Below are 22,583 nucleotides of genomic sequence, written 5' to 3' on the forward strand. Positions count from 1 at the left end.
CACCTACTTCTGGTCTCTATTGTATTTTCCAGCTTCACCATGGAATCTAATGGCCTGCCTGTAGATCTTGTTGATTGCAAAAATAAAAAGAATTTGAGATTTTGCGAATCCTGAGTCAAAATATACAATATTCCTGAATCATCTACAAAAAGCGATTGGTGAGGAACTTAATAAAAAAATGAAAGCGGTTCTTTGGCCATTTCTTCGCTTTGCAGGGAAAAAACCCCAGAACTTGGTGATGTGAGTGCTTCTTCATTCATTTATCACTGGTTAAAAAACCACAAAGTTGAAGTCCTCAGCTACATGTGTTTTGATATTAAGAAACTCTAATTTATTTATCCTACTTTTCAATACATGTAAAAATATTGGAATTTGGGAAGAAGCAATGTTATCTTTTCTCACTTAAAGAGATGATGTTTTCTGTGTGAAATTAAACAGGATATGAAAAGACTGTTTAAAAAATAAAAAAAATTATGTGCAAAGGCTGTTTGCCAATATAAGTTAAAACTACCATCTGTCATCTTTAAATAAGAATAGAATTCCTCATTAATCAGTTTGATAATCAGTAGAATATTGAGATCAAGAATTACTCAGTTGGCATGGTTCCTATAGTTCATATAAAGCATGAATATATCCCCTTGTAATAAAACATGCTTGATGTGATGGTTTCCAGTTGGCTCTTGCACTTATTTTATGAAGGGCTGACATATATCACAACTTCTGACACACAAATTTGGAATAAGGCAAAAATTGTAGAGACAGTAGATCAGAATTGAGGAGTCTGTCTCACAAAAGAGCAGTAAAGTATCAGAAATCTGAATCAAGTGAGTATTTTATGGAAATCCGTCCATAATGGCCTGGTAGGGAGCCTCTCTGACACTCCTGGGCAAGTCACATCCCCGTCAGCTTCCACTGAGCTTCCCCACAGGAGGACATGGTGGTCCATCCTGTGACTTACATGCAGAAGGGGAAAATGATACTGATTCTGTCAGCTTTCTCTGCAGTCAGAAAATACTTCACACCTTCTCACAGTGGAATCTCATATCAAGCCCCATGGCTCTTTATCCTAAGGAAGGGAACGGATTAGTGTAAATTCACTAAAGGGTGATATTTGGGCTTTAAATTCTGGTGGTGCATTTGAAGTCACAAGATGTACCTACTATGAAAGGTAAAACATAAATATATTGGGAAGTATAGTAATGTATCCTGTATTAGGAGGCTTAATGAATTAGTCCTTTTCCCATTTTTCAGTTCTGCCTTGTCAGAGTAACAAATCACAATATCTGTATAGAGATATTGTGCCTCCACCTGGATATAATGCTCATTTTATGTTTATCTTACATATAGAATAGCAACACTGTATTGTAAATCTTCCAGGCTCTTCTACTCTTCTTTTTTTTTTCCACTTTTGCTTATAACTTAAATGATTATTCCAAATAGATTTCACAATTCATCTGGATGAAAAAGTAAATATTACACATGAACGAAAATGCTATATAGATAAAAATAACCAGTGTGTGAATATGATAAAGTATCATTTGTTGCACAAAACCAGTTTTCTGAGGTAGGGTCTGCATCTATTGGTATTTTCCTTAGTTTTACACTCTTTATTCTCATTGATTTTAATAGCTATTCCTGACTGGCTCTTTTGTACTTAAAGAAGCTAATTTTATACATGATTCTAAATTTGTATGTTTCAATGAAAAGCGAATATATGACAACACCCTGCTTTTCTCGCAGCATAGGCCCCAAGGAGTACAGATTCATTCTTAACATTTTAACAGGCAGGATACCCATAATATAAGATATATGGGATAATGAGCACTGAGAAAACCCTGAGACCGTTTCTGTTGCAACAGTTTAACAGTGACATCTAAAACAAAGAATGGTAGTTGGAATTCCTGACGGAAGTTACCAGATTTCAGTGACTGACTAATTGCTTGTGGGATTTACTCCCTCAAAAAATACACCTGCCTTTGGGGAGGGTTGCAGGTAATTAGAGGAAGGCAAAACTTTTCTATTTGCACAGTCCAAAATACGTTATAATGCATGAATATTTTTCTACAAAGTTTGTATTCCAATATTAGGAGGTGATCATGTATTTCTACATTCCATAAAATTCACTTTCTTAAGAACGTACAAGTCTAGCTTGATGAACATTGTTAATGGATCAGATTTGTTTGTGCTGTAGCTGCTTGTAGAAGCCAGTGAAGTTACAATAAGGTTTAATTAGGTCCGGTATCTTAAGACAAATTCTTGTTCACTTTGAAATAGGAGCCATCTGTTTGAAAAGTAGAATGATGCTACTGGTGATCTTGTGCTATTCTGGACCATTTTTACAGATAACAAGATTGTCTCCCATTTGCTGGTGGCTGAACCAGAGAAGATCTACGCTATGCCTGACCCCACTGTTCCAGACAGTGACATCAAAGCTCTTACCACTCTTTGTGACCTGGCAGACAGAGAACTGGTGGTGATCATTGGATGGGCTAAGCATATTCCAGGTACATACAGTATTTATTGCAAATAGATGACATGCAGAAATCATCGCATGTGTTATTCTGTTCTGGTAAAAAATATGATTCGTTCTCTCGCTACAATGCGTAAAGTTTTGTTAAGACTCCAGATTATTCACATAGGACATAGGTTAGATGATAATGTATCTTACCTTGGAAATAGTGTTATTGTTGCCATGAGTGTTACTATGTTAGTAAGTTTTACATGCTGCTCAGTGAATTAATTTTTTTCACGTATTACTTTTATTAAGATAAACTTGCCTTGCTATCCAGAGCATTAGCCTGGTATGAAGGGTAGTGCAAGTGCTCTCCTCTGTACTCGTCTGATTCAGCGGTAGTTGAATGTGAGTCTGGTTCCTCTATTCCGTAAAGGCAACACTATCTTATGCTGACCACAGGAGGTGCAAAAATTCAGTTATATTTTGGCATGGCACAGAGGAATTGTTCTCTTCATTGAATGAACTAGTGCGAGAACTGAATTGTACCAGCAGCCCAGTAGAAAGAACTGAATTGTACCAAAAGGTCTCTTCTTATAGCTTAGTAGTTCCTTGGTCTGTATGAAGTGGACTGAGGTCTACATTGTGTAAATGCATTGATATTATAAAAGCTGACTGACAGTCTTGTTAGCAAGAAAAGGGGGGGGGGTCATCAAAAGCAGTTTCTCAGAAGATTAGCAATTTCTTCAGATAACATTTCAGGTATATTTTATTTCCCCCGCCATTGCTGAGGTGTTTGTGCTTGCACTGTGGGCTAGCAGACAAACATATAGAGAGTCTCCAGGGTTCTCAGTCTGTCGCCTTTCAGAAATGGTAAAGTCACACAAAAAAGGTTGCCTTTTTTTCTTATTTCTCAAGGTATTTTTCTAGTCCAGCAGATGAGTGAGCATGTTGGTGTGTTTTCATCAGCTCGTTAGCTTTCTAATTTTGATAGTGGAGCCTTATTGAACATAAGAATGGATAACCTTTAAGTCCTCTGAGTAATATATCATCCTGATTTTAGGTGTGATTTTGGGATACCTTAATAATAGAATAAATAATCCAGTCAGTTATTTGTTTATGAAAGTTAAATACATTTTATTTCTAGTATCAAAAGAAATCGCAAAGAAATAGAAATAGTCTTCCTGGGTTTTTTCCCTTGCACTAACCAGCACAACGTCTCAGTTCTCCTGGTAGGTGCTTCTGGGTCACCTTCGATAAATACAAACACTAACAAAGAATAATAATAAAATACTTTGTACATTTATGGAACATTATTTTACTTTAGATGAGTGACAACAACCTACACTCTAAAATAGTCAGTATGCAACACAGTTGAAATTTAGTCATTCTCTGTGCCACAAATGGTGTGTAAACAAGCGTTTGTATCACAAGCAATGTTTTTCTGGTACAGTTAACTTATTTCTGTCTCCTTAAACTAGTTTGTCTTTATGCTTTGAATGCTACAGTAATTTCTTTAATCAAATTGATGGAAGTCCTTTTCCCAGCCCACACTGAAACCAATTTATTGGTCATGATACGCCAGCTATGTTGCTAACAGTCGTAACGAACTGTCAGGCAATATTGCAGTGAAGCTAATTTGAAGTCATTAGGTGTGCAGCGTTCAGGCAACAATTTGTTACAGTGGTTAGGAACACAGCTGACATTTCTGAATGGCTTTGTTCAGAGCAGTTCTAGATGAGCCCAAGCAAATTGTAAACTAATTTAAACATCACTCTATATTATACTAGCTACTTTGTCTTACACTGGTTGCTAATAAAGCACCCCAAATTAAGTCAAAATGAGTTAAATAAGTGAGTTTGAGTTTCATCTTTGGAAGATACCTAGATCACCTTAACCAAAATAGATAGCTCTCAAAGAAGTCAGCATGCTCCATAGTAGTTGCAGGGGAATGTTCGTCAGTTTGATTTGTGAATATATTGTGTAGCTTTGATTTGGCTGGAGGGGTAGGAAGAGCAGAGGGATGAGATTGAGCAGCCTTTAAAATGATGGCTTTGGTTAGCGTGGAAGAGGTATTGGATGTTGTAAACTGGCCTTGAAAATTTGCAGTCTGTGATCTGAACCAGTTGAGGAAAATTTCTGCCATGAGGCAGCCTTTTATTACAAGGTAAACTCAAAAACACACCTGCTGTGGTAAAGCCACACTAGCTAAGTTTACTCACCTGACTGTTTAGGAATGAGAAGAAGAAGAAGAAAAAAAAAAAAGACAATCTTTTTATAAGCCTTCTGGTAACAGAGGGCAGTGATAAAATCTCTGCTTGTTGTCTGGCATTGGATCACAAAAATCAAAATGCAGAAGGGCTTGACACGCTAAAGGGCAAATGCGATGAGCTTTTGTAGCTTGGTTTTGAATGATGGAGTACTGCTGAAGTTGGACTGCTTACGCTTGGGTAATGTCTGGCATAAAACAACTTGTAGAAGAGCCTGGATTGGTGCTAGTTGACTGTTTCCTAAGCTAACAAATGTTACTGTAGGCAGAAACAACAGAATTGGAAAAAGGATGAGTTAGAAAAAGAGTGCAAATTGCATGAAAGTTTGCTGTAGCTTAGTGGACTAAGTAAATCCTTGGTGTAAATCTCTTGGAATCGATTAATTATACCAGTAGTGAATTTGTGCCTAGCACAGCAAAGCAGCAATCAGCAAATCTTTCTTTACTATAGTGATTTCTTAAGGTTCCGTATAATTAAAGGCCCTTATATATCAGGTGCTTAATAACTAATAAAGATCTCGGCTGTAAAGCATTGTAATTCAAAGTAAAACTTGTCTTTGTGGAAGAAACCAAAATAATATTTTTGCTATTCTAACAGAAAGTCTTTTAATGAGATTATCTATAAAAAGGTAACAATGCAATATGCATTTTGTCCTGGCCAACTGTTTCCCATTGCAGTCATGGGCTAAAAAAATATTTTAAAATTATACAAAGTTCAAATGCTTTCATAAAATCATTAGTATTTTTGTGCTATTGGAAACATTTCAATAGTTGCTTTTATTGAATGAAAAGTCCATGCCATCTACAAAAGGAAATATTGAAAGAAAAATATATATGGAAAGCCTTTATCAGTAAATAGAATTAGTATCCTTGCATTTATAAATCAAATAAATGGAAAGTGTGTTGTTATGAAACATGACCATGTCTTATCTGAAGACGAAAAAGATCACAATGGCATTAGGAAATGCTTGACTTTAGTTAGAGGAGCGTAAGGGCACAAGAACAGATGATGGTGCCCTAATAGCCCTTTTTAAGAATGACAGGGCCCCGCCATTAGCATCCTTTTATATCCTTGGAAATTGCTCATGCCTCGCTTTTCTGGTTCCTATCTGCCTGACTCTTTTTTATTTCTCTTTCAATTTCATCCGCGCTCGGATAAGCGCATGCTAACACAATATGATTGAGCTGTAAAATGGAACGCTGTCGCCTCTAATCTCTTTTATGTAGATATGGAGGTACTTCCACACTCCACTTCATTCTCTCTCCATTGTTGGCCTTTTTAGAATGTGTTGCCGAGTAATGGAGGCTCAGTCAAATATTAGAGCTAGGTTTCACAGGGTGTGATAAGAAGATTATCAGCCCAGCAGTCAGATCTATTGTTGTTCTTTTGTCAGATTAAAATATTCCGATGTACTGTAACTTCGTTAGTAAAATACTGAAGGTGCTTAGGGAGAGGCTGATGCTGCTTCATCTCCTGCCTGATGAGACAAAACCCCTATTAACTGACCTAAATAAATTGTAAATAAATTTATGAAGCCTCTGCAAGACTATTTTATTTTATTTATTTTATTTTATTTATCTTTTAAATAAGAGAGCCATGCTTAATTCAGTGTTTACTGGTGGTTGAGTTTCCTACCCTTTGCATTGTATTTTGGGGAGGTTCCATTTTACATTGGTTGCATTGTATTAATTAAACTCTTTTCCAGTATGGGGTGGAATTCAGCTGATACCTAGTCACAGTATCAGAGTCGTTTAGGCACTATTTCTGTAATGTAACTATCCCATTGACATTCAGCAAAAGTGTGTAATGTTCTTTCATATTAAGCGGAGGCAGGAAACATTAAGCTCTTAAAAATGTGCATAACAGGAAGCTAAAGACAAAATGTTCTCTAAAAAATTTGCATGCATGAAAAAACATCAACCAGACCATAGAAATCAACTTTTTGCACTTAAAATGAAAAATTTGTTTGGAAACAGTAAATCAGACTAATACATCAAAAATAACTAGTTACATTATTTTGTAAAATAAGCCTGTTTGTCTTCAACTGTGTTCCTCTCTTGCTAGCAGTAACAGTGTTCAACAAAGGGAATATTTAGAAATTGATACTGCCACTGGTGCTAGTATTAAAAAAAAAGAGGGCATGGTTTTGATGGAGCAAATCCAAGGATGTTTTGAATATTTTGGTGTTAATGTTAATGTTTTATGAAACATTATTGTTCTGGCATACTCTTTGTGGAGAACAATATTTAAGCTTTCCTTTCCAAAGCAGGTCTCAGGGGTATAGTTTAACATTCTAATACTGAACAAGAACATGATTTGCTGCAGAGTTGTCATTTCTAAAATGCCCTTTTCTCATCATCTGTCTCAGAAATACCACCCCATGTAGGTAAAAGTACAGAGAAAAAGTTGACCATAATCACCTTTGGAAAGCTAATGTTCAAGAAAGCGTGAGAGCATGCATATATGGTACATCTATGCAGATATGAATTGGGTATATACGTACCTGTTCTCATGCACATAGTTGTTTATATATCTACATCTTAGTGGACATACAGCCTGTGTTTAAATGACAGGGAAGAAATGCTGAATGTTAACTTCATGGTAGTATTCATGTCAGTAGGACTTTGAAGATAGACTGAAATCATACGTTGGAACTACCTGGTGTATATAATCATATATGTTTTAGCTATAGCCAGCATCCTGTTTATGCCCAAATCCTTTTCTGGATTGTTATTGGGGCAGCTAATACAGAATCTCAGCTCTACAAGGGGAATAGATGTCTTCTGTCTGTACCACGCTGCTTGCTGCTGTAAAATTTGTTGTTTCTGCTAAGGTTGAGGCCTTCTCTAGTCTCTTGTGCTGCTAGCTGAATTCAGGACCATTTCAGACAATGTGAGTGAGGGCTCCTGCAGCTATCTTAGAGCCCCCTATCACAGGGTGCCTGTCACTCCACAGACAGGTGGACATGTAAATGTGGTGTTTACTGCTCATGTAACATGGAACGGAGTATGAGCTGTTTCGTGCTGACTAAGACGTTTGTAGCGATAATAACTTGAGCCTCCTGGGGAATCAGGACATCCTGCCCTTTATCACTGACCTATCTTGGACACCTTGCAAGTTCTCTTTGCCTTCCGTTTATCAAAAGCTCGCTATCTGCTCTTCTTTTAACTCCTTCTACAAGCATGCACTAATTGTGGAAATCAGAAATGTAGAAATGCTCTTCCTATGATGGAAATGTTCTTGAACTCACAACTTGCGTGACATACTTGATCTGAGGCAGACCATTCCCTGGGCCTTACAGGTGGAGATTCCAGCCAAAAAGTTTCTGAAAAACCACTGACTTCCTTGACCTCTGTCACTAAATTGTACAATGTGGGAAATCAGCAATTGACTGTCGGTTTTATTTTTGAGCATTAGCATGGATGGACCGCCCGACACTGCCAGTGTGTAGATCATGTTGATTCAAGCTACTCTGAGCGGAATGGAACAGCAGTGTGCCTAAAATGCCAGCAGTTCATCTACCCCACTGCTTGCATCAATATTTTTAACATCATTTGAAGGGCTAGGAATGGTGGCACTTTTTATTTTTTCTCATTTTTTGAAAATAGTATCACAGAGAAGGTATAAGTGGTTTTGCAAGGCAGGGAAGAGGTGGGATTTCCAGGAAAATGTATGAATAAACACGTCAACAGCCTCTTAGCATTTTCAAAACAAAACAGGTATCTGCAGTGTGGTAAAAGGTAGTTACAGGAAGGTCCGTTTGTTTATTTTAAAATTATTTCATATGATATGATATACCTGAGATATGATGGCGGACTATTTTTGATGGATCTGTTACTGAAGTCAGTGGCAAAATTTTAGCTGATTTCAGTACAAAAGAGTAGACTCTCTGTGCAACCACAGATGTACACACTCTTAGTGTGTTTGCTGATCAGAAAAGACTGGTTCCAGTTCAGAACTGAGACAGACAGCAATGGAGGGTTGAGGAGGTTTCTGTACCACTAGACATAGATGTCCTGGAGTAAAAAAAGCACTTCAGTTTCCAGGATAGTCACTTCTGGCATTTTTTACTAGCACTAAATTAACTGGGGGGAAAAAAGGAATTAAAAAAAAAAAAAAAAAAAGAATAATCCCAGGCATGTAAACATCTCATCACCTGCAAATTATACATTAATATAAAATAAATGTGCAGTAAGACTCTTACAAAAGCATCTGGAACTCTTGCTAGTTTTGACTTTAAAATCCCTATCTGTTGAAAAAGCTTGTTTAAGAATAATCATCACCAAAAGCAAAACAAAACCAAAAAATGGAATTAACAGGTAACAAAAGAACTGGGCTCAATTCTTATGTTTTACTTTTTGGGAAAAAAAAAAAGAAATCCTTCATTAAAATCCTCTTCTCTCAAGATCAGAATTAAACAGTGACTTTATGCCTCTATTAAGTTCACCTTTTATTCATATACAAGTACTCGCCTTTTCCTTCCGAGTGGCTCTCCTTTTTTTTTTTTTTTTTTTTTAAAAACAGTCCTCTCCCTCCACCCATACCCCCAACATACACACTGCGCTGTCTAGCTGTTGCACTTTTTTTTTTTCCCCAGTGTCCCCCTTTATCTGCCTCAACCAATCTCCAAATGAATGCATGTCTATCATGGCCTTAGCTTTGACACTCTGGATATATTGATTAATAGTTGCCCTAAGCTCCTTTTAGCAAATCAAATTTTCACTTTTAGCAAGGATTTCGCCTCTGATTTATTCAGCAAAGTGAAATGCACTAAATTGACTTTGACATTCAGGGAAAATGGCTGAAAAACAAAGAGGGGAGGAAAGAGATATAAATTGTGTGGCAGCTGGAGACTTCAAGCATAAAAGAGGCAGTTTTCTATAGAATATCACTGGTTAATTTGGAAACGCGTTTAAACAGGACTGGAAATTATTTTCTTAAAATCAGATGTTTTTTATACTGAGGATTTGGGATATAATAAGGTTTACTTAGCAAAATGCAATATATTCAACCCAAATTCATCACTTGCTAATCATGCTGCAAGTGTGGGATCCACTTTTGTTGCCACTAATAATTATTATGTTAAACAAGAGACAAAGAGGTTTCTGAGTAGTTTTATAATGAGGTGCTAAATTGGTAAATATCTTTCTACCATTGCATTATGTTGTTCACTCCTGTGGCCCTTCAAAAATAAGAAATGATTAATAAAAAGAGAGCAAATCAACAGTAATGAATGCCAGTGCTTTTCATTTTCTTTCTGTAAACAAAAATGGCTATTATTTGATTCTTAAATGCAAGAGTATAAAAAGATGTAGCAGCCATTCCCTATTATTCTCCTAGCAAAATCAAGAGTGTTGTGTTACCTTGGATGACTTGTGGCCTGACGTACACAACCTGCGTCCTTACTTGCAAACATTTTATCACTGAAGTACCATGAGGCCGAAAATACACAGTTGCATATTTAAAGGTGTTCAAAGGTGATGCTGAATAGCATAAAGGAGAGAAAAAAATGAAAAAAATATTAATCCATTCCATTAGCACATCTGGGGATTTTTTTGGCGGGGGGCACGGCGTAAGAAGATGCAAAATGAAAACATAGGAAATGGTTTGGTCTTATTCAGCAATCAGGTATGACAACAAGAATTAGTAGAAGAAAATACGTATGGTAGTTTGCCTAGTTAATCTACAGAGACAGACCAAGAGCCCTCGGTAGGATCAGTTGTCATGGGTGTACAAGTCAAATGTGCTATGCCAGCCTCTGTTGTTGAAGGATCTGGCCCCGAAGGAATAAACCCACATCAGCAGTCAGTGTATCAGTGGGAGCTGAGAGTTTTCTTTGTCCCCTGTGTGTACTCGCCACCTCAAAGTCTCCACAGCAATGTGCAGAATTGAGCTTTAAGCAAGTATTTCCACTTAGAGGACAACAATACTCACCTTTGTACCCACTTCTTGTGTGACAAACGGGTTTACTAGATTAGGTCTGTGTAAATTGCAGATGACTCAGTAACAGTTTCTCTTCTTCTGAGCCAACAAGGAATTAATCTTATTACCAGAGGGTAGGAAGTCTAAATGTATCTTAACCTTTTTAATTTTACTGTAGTCTCCATGCTCTTTTTTTTGTAAGCAAGCTGAATCTGAGACTTCAGCAATAGTGGCCTTTTGCAAGTGGGACAGCATCTGGACTGCTATACAGGAGATAGCTGGGCACATGAGATTTTTGGGCATGTTACCTCTTTAGAGTCATTCCACCTCCACCCCCCATAATTTAGTTCAACTGCCAACCATATTAAAAGACTGCCGGTTAGGAGCATACTGTATGGAACAAATTAAACTTCTAAAATAATCTTTGAGGGGGCATCCTTTCCCAAACTTCCCCTAACTGTGCAATTGATACCTCAAGGATGGCCAACTTCTTCCAAGTAACGTGTGGCCACAAGGCAGGAAGATGCCTTGCTCCAAAACACAGTAAGAAAGTTGGAACAAATCTTGATGTTACGCCTTAGGTGAGGAATTTGCAGAAGAGGCAAATGCTGCAGAATTGAGCCTATCATTTATGTTGACTATCACTTCGGTATTTACGGGACTCCTTTCCTCTAGAAAAGAGTTTAAAGAACATCCAAACAAAGAGATTTTTTTTGTCAGTTTTAAAATTCCTGAAGGCTTTGTTGGAAATAAGATCATGAATGTTACGTGTCATTTAAATTGGCCTAAGAAAGGATCATAGCACATGCTGGGAATGCAGAAGTAAAATTAGAGCAACATAGCCTTCTTATGGTAACCGTTCAGTCCATTTTAAACTAAACAGGTGACTTATTCATCTAAGTTAGCCTCCAACAAAAATATAGTTACTTTGTTGTGGGTGGGGAAGAACAGAGCAGCTTTTCAGTCACGTGCGTTGATACTGTAAATCCACGCTGGGAGGAGGGAGGGGGAAAAAGAGCTGATTGCTCAAACTGGATTTAGAGCAGACGGGTCTCCACCTGTATGACTGGGTCAGCGGCACAGGATGGTCTAGTTTCCTAAAGTCAGCCGAGACCAGTTAAATACTATAATTCTAAGGATGCCTCTACTTTCTCTCTGGGTGAGTTCGGCTTCACACCTGCTTAACCTACATTAGAATAGGATTAATTACCTGAATTGCAAGGCCCCCTTAGCCAGTCAGCACGTTTCTGGCAGAGCACATGGTGACCTGGGCCCGGTTATATATAGTATAGGGATAGCAGGGGAGCACCTGGGTTGTAATGGCAAGGCTCAATCCAGTCTGATAACAGAATCAGCAGTTTTTAAAAATGAGTCTGCAGTAATCGCCTTCTGCATCAGCTGGATCATACAAGAGCTTTATGAACTCATGTCTTCTCTGCTAGTAAGCTTTTTTATTGTGCAATGCTCAATTTATGCACACACGTTTATATACACATACACACATTTATATACACATATATGTATGGAGAAAGAATTCCAAGAAACACAGAAGACACAGAATCAAAAGAATGCAGATACTGAATGCTCTTGTATTTAATTACTTAGATGGAACACTTGCTTGGCTGTAACTTTTAACTCAGTTTTCCATGTTATTTTAATTCTTTGTCCCCAGGTTTAATACTGTATAGCAGGCAGGAATATTTGGGTAATGTTCCATGCAAGAAAAAAACCACAGAACCTTCCTTTCATTTGAAAACATGTTCTGTAAAGAGAAAGTTCTCTGACAGTATGTTCGTCTGCCCAAGGGATTTTCCACCCCAAACTCCTGAGGCACGTATTATAGACAAGTGGAAATTTCACAGTATAGCTCTGAACCTTCTCCCCAAAATGTTTTCATCTGCCATGTTGTGCACCATCAATTTCAATCAGCTGCATTAACAGTTGAGGTGAAATCAAATATTGAAATGAGATGCCACTGCAGACACAGAAGGCTCCAAGTTCGATGTAAATGGCACTTGAAAAGTAGGGTCAGCTAACTTACCAGGTCCTGACATGTTACGCATGAGAACACTATGGCAAAGGGTTGTGATAAGGGTGGAGAAGGGATGGGGGCAAAACTGCAGTTCACGTGCATCTAGCTGTTGCAGAGATCAGGGTGAACAGTTTAGCAGGTAATGGCTGCTGCTCTTATGTTTGTTCAAAGAAGAAGCTGCACTTATTGGCATAAATATATCATGACTTTAGCAGGCTGCAGGATGTATTTCTAGCCAGAGATTTTCTTATAACTATGCTATAGCATTGTGCCTGCTTTAATGAACAGGCAAGCATTAGACTCCAAACTTCCTATGATTCAGGCTATATCCAGTAGCATATGGAAGTTACCATGACCCTTTTGTCATTCATTAATTAGCTGCAATTGCAGTGCGAAGAATTCTGAGTCCTTCCCCCTATCGGAATCTTGTAGAAAGCCGTTCTACTCTGTGATCCATTCTTCACTTTTTACTACTTTGAAGTTTCCCAGCGATAAAGTTAACCGTTGGGTAGATTCAGGAGCGCGTTGCTTAGTGTCAGTGAATCTTCAGCTACAGATTTAACATGCAATATGCATTGTGAATTCCCGATGATCTTCATTCAGTGAAATTGGTAGGAGTCTGTTTTGAATAATTTCTTTGCGTTTCGAGTTACTGAACATTTTCCAGACACCATTAATGACTTGTGCTGAACGCTTTGCCTAATATATTCAACACAAATTTGGAGTTCACAGTGATCGCAGGATTGCGCCTAGTACTTCAACGATGATGAGTAACTTACTGTGTAGTATAATCCTCGTATGTGAACCACACCATGGTTTCGGTGATCAAAAGGCCACTGGGAAACAGGGTGCTTCAGAAAGGCACTAGGCGAGGAATGCAGGTGGAGTTGGGGACGAGCAGTGCACATGCTGTGCAGGGTAATTCCAGCACTGTCATAAACCTACAGAGGACAATGTCTGACAAGAGGCTTAGATGGGCATTTCAGGAGATAAGTCAAGAGAAGAGGGTGTTGACAGTCAATATTTGCATACTTGTAACCATAATCAGCCAGCATCAACAAAAAACATACAATCTTTCAGAGAACCTGCTTGGAGGAAAAAAACACACCTAAAAAGAGCTTATGACAGGGGGAGATAGGGACAAAGGCTGCCGTGGGTCTCCCAAGTTCCAGTGCTACAGCCAACACAGGTGAACTAGAATTTGCCATCGATAGCTACGTGGACAAGTGTACTGTCTCCGTGGTAGAAAGTGGTAGCTATTTATATACTGAATGGCAACACTAAACAATTTAGGAGAAGCAGTGAAGTGTGTCCTATCCAATTAAAAACGCAGTGAGAATTTTAGGTAGGCAAAATGTAATTATTTAATTGGAATTTGACCGGGATGCTTTTGCACTGTTAAAATAAGTATAAATTACATGAGCTGTAAAACTTTAAATTATGAAAATATTTTGAGGTCTTTGAGCATGGTAATTGGAGCTATATATTCAACTTTGTTTTTAACCTGACACTTCATAATAGCTGTTCCCTAAAGCAAGTTTTTTTTTTTCCCACATTATCGAATATCCCTTAGTGAAGCAAATTAGCAATCAGTCTGGAAAATATTTAAGTAGTACAATCACATTATTTACACAGACACTTCCATTGTGCAGAGTTCTCTGTGCTCCCAAATATTTGTAGGATCACTTCTTCAGCTGTCAACGTTCACACTCGAACTTCCCTCTTTAGTAAAGCTCTATATGAAAATCCATTTAGGCCAATAGAAAGACTTGCCTTGATTTCACTGTGCTTTGGATCAATCCCTAAATATGCAGGTCACAATCAGAAACCTGTGTGGACCTCAGAGCTTTATTATTTGCCTTCTGCTTGACTTACCACTTTTTTTTAAATGGGGGAGGGGGACTTGATGCAATTCCTTGCACAAAGCTTTTTTTTTTTTGTTATTAACAAGGAAGAGAATCCTACTATGGAGAATTAGGGTCATTTACTGTAAGCAGAATAAGAGTCTGCTCTTACCTAGAACCATATTTCAGCCCTTATGGAAACATTAGCATCTGGCCAGAATGATAGAATGTTTATTGTGAAATATATGATTTAACTGTTTATGTTATCAATATGGTGCAGATAAAAATCTACAGAAAGCCTGCATTTAGTATTTGGGAGGATTTTAAAACACTATCCAGCGTGCCTCTGGGAATAGGTTCTCTGATGCTGTGGCTACAGACAGTGATTGCAATTGCTTGAATCATATTGTCCAAAATACACTCCCCAATTAACTTCCCATCAGGTTGAGGAATTCCAGGTATTTATGCTGTAACTTTTGTACTGGTAAGGAGTGTTTTCCTGGGGTTCCCTAAATTAAAACCACTTTTCTTTTCTTACGAAGTTTTTTCCCCCCTCACTCAGTAATGGCTTTTTTATCACTGAGTTTTGTTCTTTGGCTTTTTGCTCACTGCTTTTTAAGGATTGAAGGCACAGTAAGCCCTATCCTAGTACTCCCATGGATGTATTTGTACAGTATTGAGGTACAGGCTCCATGTTACATCCATACTTGGCTCGTTATCCTCTTATCAAGCTCTTTGCATCCCTTTGTTTATTTGAGGAGACAGGAAGACTGTGTGAAGGCTGCTTAGTCAGGGATATCAGCGTTGTTGGCAGGGGAGTGATTGCCAGTTGAAAAACAAGGCATTATTGCTCATTTTTTCCCTCTTATTAGTTTGATTACATTTGCAAATCAAATCAATCCATCAGACATGATCAGGCCTCGTCCGCATTTTAAGGAATAGTAATCTCCGTCTAATAAGATGCAAATGTGTCACATCGGTAAGTAACCAATAAATCATCGTCTTGTCTTTGGCAATCATTAAATATCAGAACCAACAGTCAATTTTTAGTATTTTCAATTTGCGATATGCCGCTGGAATATAAAGATAGATGGACGTAATTACACAAACCAAACACTATTTCAGTTCATTCCAGACAGCAAATTTAGTGGAAGGTATAACTGGCTTGTCATCACACTACATTATTCCTGGCGGTTCATGCAAAGTTCACAGACAAGCTTCAAATGGACATTGCTTTTTTTACTTCGCTTAACAACATTCCCACTACCACCACCAAACTTCAATAAATGACTTGAAATGCTGTAGGACATCACTTCCATCAGTGCACAAAAAGGCACAGAAAGAGAAACATTACCCCTTTTCCCAGTGTAGGCACCTTATGCATGTATAAGACTGAAATCCAAAAGTTTCCTAATACTTGCTACTTTCTTCCTCTCTCTTTCTCTTCTTTTCTTTTTAGACATTTTAATCTGAAACTTCAGTTTTTCCACTGACACAGAATATGTTTTTCACAATTTTTGCAAGTTAGCTCACATTTCGTAATTTCGGAACATAGTGAAGACAGACAGCGAGAATGATTGGCACACCAGCTTCCCTCTCTCTCCTCCTCCCATCCCCATCTTTTTAAAGGAGTGGAAATTCAAATTACTTTTATTTATCCTTTTCTTAAAATTTGATTTGGGATTTGGGAAAATTGATTGCCTCATGTGCATCCCAGGGATTAATTGATATGTCTATTGTCTGATTCGCAATGTCTTGCTTTCCATTAATGACTCTATTTGTATATAACAATTTACATGCTTTTCAAGAGAGAAAAAGACGTAAGCTTATATCCTGGCAGCACTAGTGGCAAAAGAAACCCAAATCTTGTCTTAAACAGCATAGCTTTTACCCAGATATTTTAGACTGTTTTAATAGTATAGAGTACAGACCCTGAAAGTACAGACCTGCAGGCCGACCACTAATTTCAACAAGAGTTTGGGCCTGTTGGAAATTATATTATTGGGCCTTCTTACAGTGCTGAGTGACATGAGAGAGAGAGAGTGCAAAATACTGTCTCTCTGCTACGGCACAAGTGGCTATGCGGAAATAAGAAAAGAGGATTTTGTAGGCTTGTGCTGACTTATGTAGGTTTCCAGCGCACCAAAGCCAGACAATGGGCTTACTGTATTTGACCTTAAGAAACTTCTTGCCATGAGCTGTATGCCCTGGGTGGACCTGCTGTTGCAGCATCCTGTCTGTTACGTTTGTTTCAGCTAACCCACTTCAAGAAGCTGAACCTCAGGTGCTTTGGAGTGACTTTTGGAGAGATCCTTCAGCCTCCTCCATGAGAAAATAATTTTCACAGTAGCAGTTTGATTTGATTTGGTAAATTAATTAAACGGAAATTAGGGAGGAAGCTTGCTTGTGAGCACGCCTACTTGCTTTGGGTTCCCCATCATGCTGAGCTCCTGTTAAGGAGCAAGGGGTGGGGAGGGTGGTTCTGCAAACATGAACATGTAAACTCCTGGGTGGTCACTGCATGTTATTCATTCTTGGCGTCAAAACTCTTGTTCTTTGGAGAGGGAAAATTGCAAAGAAATACTTGTGAGCTGCACACGGTGTTGATTCCACATGCCAGAGATTTAGACAACTTAAAATGTACCATTCAGTTAACAAATACTTCTTCTTGCTATTTTGAAACAAAAGATGTTATTACCTGTTTTTACCAATTTTTATCCTCAAACTGGTATAAATCTGTAGCAGCTTCATGAAAACAAAAGGTTTATTCCAGATTTAAAATGAAGCAACTAAGCAACTTCAGCTCCGTTTTCTTCACAAAGTTTGAGCTTCCTGGCATGTTTTTCTAAAGATCTCTTTACATTAACATATTCCTGGATGTTTCATACCTCAGTTGCTAGGCTAATGCTGCCTAGATCTCTTGCAAAAGTCTCCCGTTTCTGTAATCTCCAGGGACTTCGGTGAGCAAAAGCTGCACGCAGAGGCCATGTGCCTAAGAAGCTCAGCACCAGAACCTCGTGTTCTGTCTAACCAATTTACATACTACCATGGTATGTTTAATTTGCTTTTTCATCAAATCAATAATGGGTCTAATTGAAAAAATTGGCAGAACTACATACAACCTAACTACCAATGTCAGTGTTTTCAGGAAGTCAGAGATGTTGCACAGCTATGCAAGTGACACCTGTGTTAGTGATGCACGTCTGTTAGGAATGTGCGCAGAAACAAACATTACTCAGGTGCAGCATCTGTACCAATTGATCACTATGCTATCAGAATTAATCACCTGGTATTCAGCTCAGAGAATAAAATTTACATCTTAATGTATGACACTCATTCCAGCACATACATGCACTACTAAAAGTGGTACTATTCACTCCTGTTTGCAAGTGTGTATTTATTTTCGTAGGCAAAGCCTAGCAATTCTTCTTCTTAGCAAAATCCCAAATGCTTGGGATGGCTGCTTCTGTTAAGTTACAGCCTTTCAAAGACAAACTCATTACCCAGGACTGGGTAATAAAATAGATTTTGTCCCTGGAGTTACATGTCTCAAATCCTGCCCTCACTTTCACAAGAAAAAGGGATTTTTGAGGATCTTTAGTGCTCTGTAGCAAATAGCCCCTATGAAAATAAATAAATAAACAAGTAAACTTTGGCACTGTACAAGATTGGCAGGCCTTCACCAAGATGGTCCAGCAGTGTTGCAGGTGCATTGGCTAGCAGTGTGGAGAAGCTTGTGTGAGAACTACACAAAACTGTGGCACGTGCTCTCAGTTCTTCACTAACACGAGTGCTCAGTTAGTGCTGCTGCTGCGAATGGAGCTGTGCTTTATGCAGAGTCTGGTTGATGTCCGTGGGCTGGCAGAAAGATTCAGGCCAGGTGCACCAACCGCAAGATGAGAATTATAAAATATTAATTTTAAAAGAAAGAAATGTGGATTTCAACTTTATGTTCTGTATAATTGCAGAGCTAGCGGGATTTTAAAACATGGCAAAGCCTTAGTCATTAGCATAGCGTAATCACCTTTGCTGTTTAAAAACAAAACAATTCCAATAGAAAAGGTATTGTACATTGACACATGGAAATTTAATGCTTTTCAGAGAAATTTTGTAGGGATTTTTTATTATGTGGCTAATTACATATTTACGTGTAATGGCGCTAGCAGAGCCATTACAGTCCATTGGGTAAATAATACGCATTTTAAAAACCATTTATAAATATGTATTTATTTGATGGACCAGAACGGTTTTTTGAAGTCATTCTCATCCACTGAGTAAATAATATATGGATTGCTTTTAAAAATAAATATGTATTTCTCCAATAGACATTCCAGGCAATTGGGTAAATAATATGCATTTTTCAAATATTAAAAAATACATACAAATGTATAGAAATCTGGCTAAATATGTATCTTCCTGAGAGATCAAAATGACTCCAAAGGTGTCAGGCATAGCTTTGAAATTTCTGTTTTGAATTGTCAGTCTGTGTCACAACCTAGAGTTAATTAAATGTATTTTATGCATTTTCATACATACAGTGTAATATCAATGTCTGTTTACAGTTTTATAACACTAGTGCACTTGACCCTCTTACTCAGTGTTATAAAGTCAGCACTATGCGGTTAAGATCCTAGTTTTACTTTGTGTTCATCTCAATACAATGCAAAACACATTCGTTCTGTGGGCATAGTCTTGCATCCATAGAAATACATGGGAAAAAAACTGGTCACCCTAGTAGAAGCCATGTCAAACTCTGTTGTACTGCTTGATTTAAACTTCCTCTTTATGTTCTGGTCTTTTTCTGATGATTGGCTAGCAGGTAAAGTATGAGAAAACATGAAACTGTTCAATTATGTGGGCTTGATTCAGAGCCTATTGATGTGAGCAGGACTCTTTCCGCTGGCCTCAGAGGACTTTAGTTCAAGCCAGACATAAAGATCTGCCACAATCCATAGAGACAGCCCAATGCTAGAAGCTAAAGGCTAAGTCCCTTTCTTGACTCTGACACTGACTTACCATATGTATGACCTTGGGCAAATCATTTAACATCCTTATGTTGAAACCGTGATTTATACCTCCAATTTTGGGAGTCCTTTGAGAGCTATAGATTTAAAACATTAAATATGATTCACAGCATACTAGGATTGAAAAATGTGAGCACAATGCATCACTGGTTTATTTCTTTTATATACTATGGGCTAGAGCTTATCCATCCTTTTCTAACATTTTAGCCAGTTTGTCCCTTCATCCATTTCATACACTTTACAAGAATGTTGAATATACTTTGTAGACCTTTTTTTGTGAAAATATTCATTGTTGTTTTCAAACATCAAATGAATAAAATAGCACAGCAGCCCTGTGAATTAATATATATATACACGTATTTGCACAGAAAGACTGCAAGACGGAGGGGAATTAAGTGGCTCCAACAGAATCACAGAGAAAGTCAGTGGTAGATTTGGGAGACTAAATTGTCTATCTCATATTCTTCCTGTATACATGTACCTCACGCTTCATCTATGCCTCTGACATCATCATGATACGCTCCTGAAAACTGATGATTTGAGTGAGTTAGTTAGCTCTTTGACAAGGATGTATTTGGCAAGTGCCAACTATAAATTACGTGTGCCCTGTGCAATCAGGATAGCTAAGTGGGATCCGTTGTCAATCTAATTGTTACTTTGATACTGAAGGAATGAAAATATAAATACATAGTGAGAATGTTTCAACAAAGCCAATCACAGCAGCAGTGAATTACTACAAATGAGCTTTTGGAGCCATCTCTCATGGCTATTCTTGCACAAACATCACTGAGTCGGTGCTGATTTGGCCTTGATACCCAACATTGCCTGAGAGCCCAGCAAACATGATGTTTTGACAGAATACATGAGGAAGTTCTCACCTCCTTCCTTCTCATATCACTGATAAGAGTAGACAAAGTACATAATGAGAGCCACAGTCAGTGGCTGGTCACCATAAAGAAGGATCAGCAAGAAACAGGCATTTGAAAGCAAATCATGGGACAACAAGAAAGCCGAAGAAACAAAAAATGATCTAGCAGTATTAGCACATTAAAATTATGTTTCAGACCTTTCTAATGGCACATCCACACAAAGCACAACCATGCTTTCTGTGTAATTTCTAAAACTACTGACAAATGTGTCCAAATACCAGATGGTAGAGCCCAACACTTTGTGGTTGCAAGAATGTAGAACATAGGGTGAGGAATGCAAGACAAAGCCCAACTCTCATGTCATAATCAAAGTAAAGCTTTCCAGAGCACCGAGAGCTGCATAGTGAAAAAAAGGTGTAGGTAAATTAGTGCACACCAGTTAAGGACAGGGTGACGCTGGTGACGCTTTAAAGCTGGTGATGCTTTAAATTGATGTACTGGTGCCCAAAAGGAATAAGAGGGACTGACAGGAGAAGAAGGTGAAAAAAGGGCAGGCTGAAAGCAATGGTGAGCAAAATGTGGTTACGTGAAATAGCTCTGAGCATACCTAACACTTCTTTTGTAAAGCACGTAAGTAACAGATATTATTGACTGCCTGCCTGGTCATTATCAGTCAGCAGTTTGCTAAGACATAGCAGTGGGAGTAGCTCGTCATGTTGAACATTAAGGAAGAGAAAGAAGGTGGTGATATTAAAGATCAGCTAGGGGAGGGTATCTGTGCATTAAAAGATGGGAGACTTGAAATAAAATGTGAAGGTGCTGAGGGATAAGATGGCATAACTGTAAAAGAAAGAGTTTGTATCTTAGTCACTCTGTGACCATATTGAATATGACTGTTAAATTCTCTGTATAAAAGAGATAGGAGCATTCATACATTTTGTTGCAAATTGATACGATCTTTTTTGTCAGTGATCTGAATAAGATTTACCCTAGTTTTTAATTTAGCAGATTAAGAAGCACAATTAAAATATCATGAAAAAGATCATAATCTAAACCTCTGGGTTTTTTTTTGCTTATCCTTGCCAAGTTGATAACAAGAGCCAGTGTATGTAACAATTACCTCCACTACTGTAAATTTACTCTAGTTTGTGGGCTGAAGTGTTAATAAATACCTTGCAGTATTCCAGAGGGAGAAGCTTTCCATCTAATTAATAAAACTGGGAAGAATACCCAGGACACTGAACCATATCTTTCTTATTAGTGTTGGCTTCTACAAAGGAGAATCCCTGAATCTCAACACATTAGTAAATGTCATACTCCTGGGTTGCACAGAGACCTCTTGAAAAACTGCTGATTTGCTGTAGAAAAAAATCACCATAGGCTTTAGAAACAATTCAGCTAGGGAATACCAAGTGTAGAAAAACAGTGTAAAGCATGGCATGCATTATAGCAGCTACAAATTTGTGCCACATATGGTGAATCTTAAAAGAGAAAACATACAATTATAGCCCTATTTCCCTTCCATTTTTGGTCTGTACTTATGCTACTATCTTTCTTTATGTCCAGATATGGTCTTTAGAGACATACCGGACTGGTTAGGTTTTTTAGAGACTTAGCAAAAACTCTCCTTTACGTGTTCTCTGAAACAGGTTTCTTAAAAAACTTTATACTGATACATAAGCTGCATGTAACTGTTTATTAAATGAAAAAAAAAAGAAGGATCATTTAAAGAAGGGAAATGTTTTAAGCCCAATACTGAAATGAAAGTCTTTCACAAAACATGTAGTGCTGATTCCCTTTTCCTTTGCAGTAATCCATATTTGGCAAAAATAAACTTGGTCTCACTGCGTCTGAGCCAGTTCTGTTTCAAGGCAGTTTGCAGTAAACCACAAATAACAGCCTAACTTTCTGATCAGCACATAATTCTTTGCTGTACTTTATTAAAATCATAGCGGTAATCTTACATTGTGAAATACTGATATGCATTCTCTGGCAGACTGGACATTTACCAAAGTGAGTAAAAATTCATGCAGTTCTTTTGTAGAATAAAAATTGTAGGGTGGTGTATATGTATTTTCTCACATTATTATCATTATTTTTATTAGACTGATACAGCAAGCTGGTATTACTGCCTCCAATAGAAATAGAAATAACATCTTTGGATTTACTT

General features: G+C 37.8%; 1 protein-coding gene across 1 annotated transcript in view; it reads left to right on the plus strand.

Moving 5' to 3' along the window:
* Positions 1–22,583, plus strand: part of ESRRG (estrogen-related receptor gamma) — a 50,980-nt gene that overhangs the window by 2,192 nt on the left and 26,205 nt on the right. Inside the window, exon 2 of the mRNA XM_009585571.1 lies at positions 2,343–2,504. Within this exon, the coding sequence (XP_009583866.1) occupies positions 2,396–2,504 (109 nt within the window). The 5' untranslated portion in view covers positions 2,343–2,395. The remainder of the gene's footprint in view (positions 1–2,342; positions 2,505–22,583) is intronic.

The sequence above is a fragment of the Fulmarus glacialis genome, unplaced genomic scaffold (genome assembly GCF_000690835.1).
Source record: "Fulmarus glacialis isolate BGI_N327 unplaced genomic scaffold, ASM69083v1 scaffold20289, whole genome shotgun sequence".
Classification (NCBI taxonomy): domain Eukaryota; kingdom Metazoa; phylum Chordata; class Aves; order Procellariiformes; family Procellariidae; genus Fulmarus; species Fulmarus glacialis.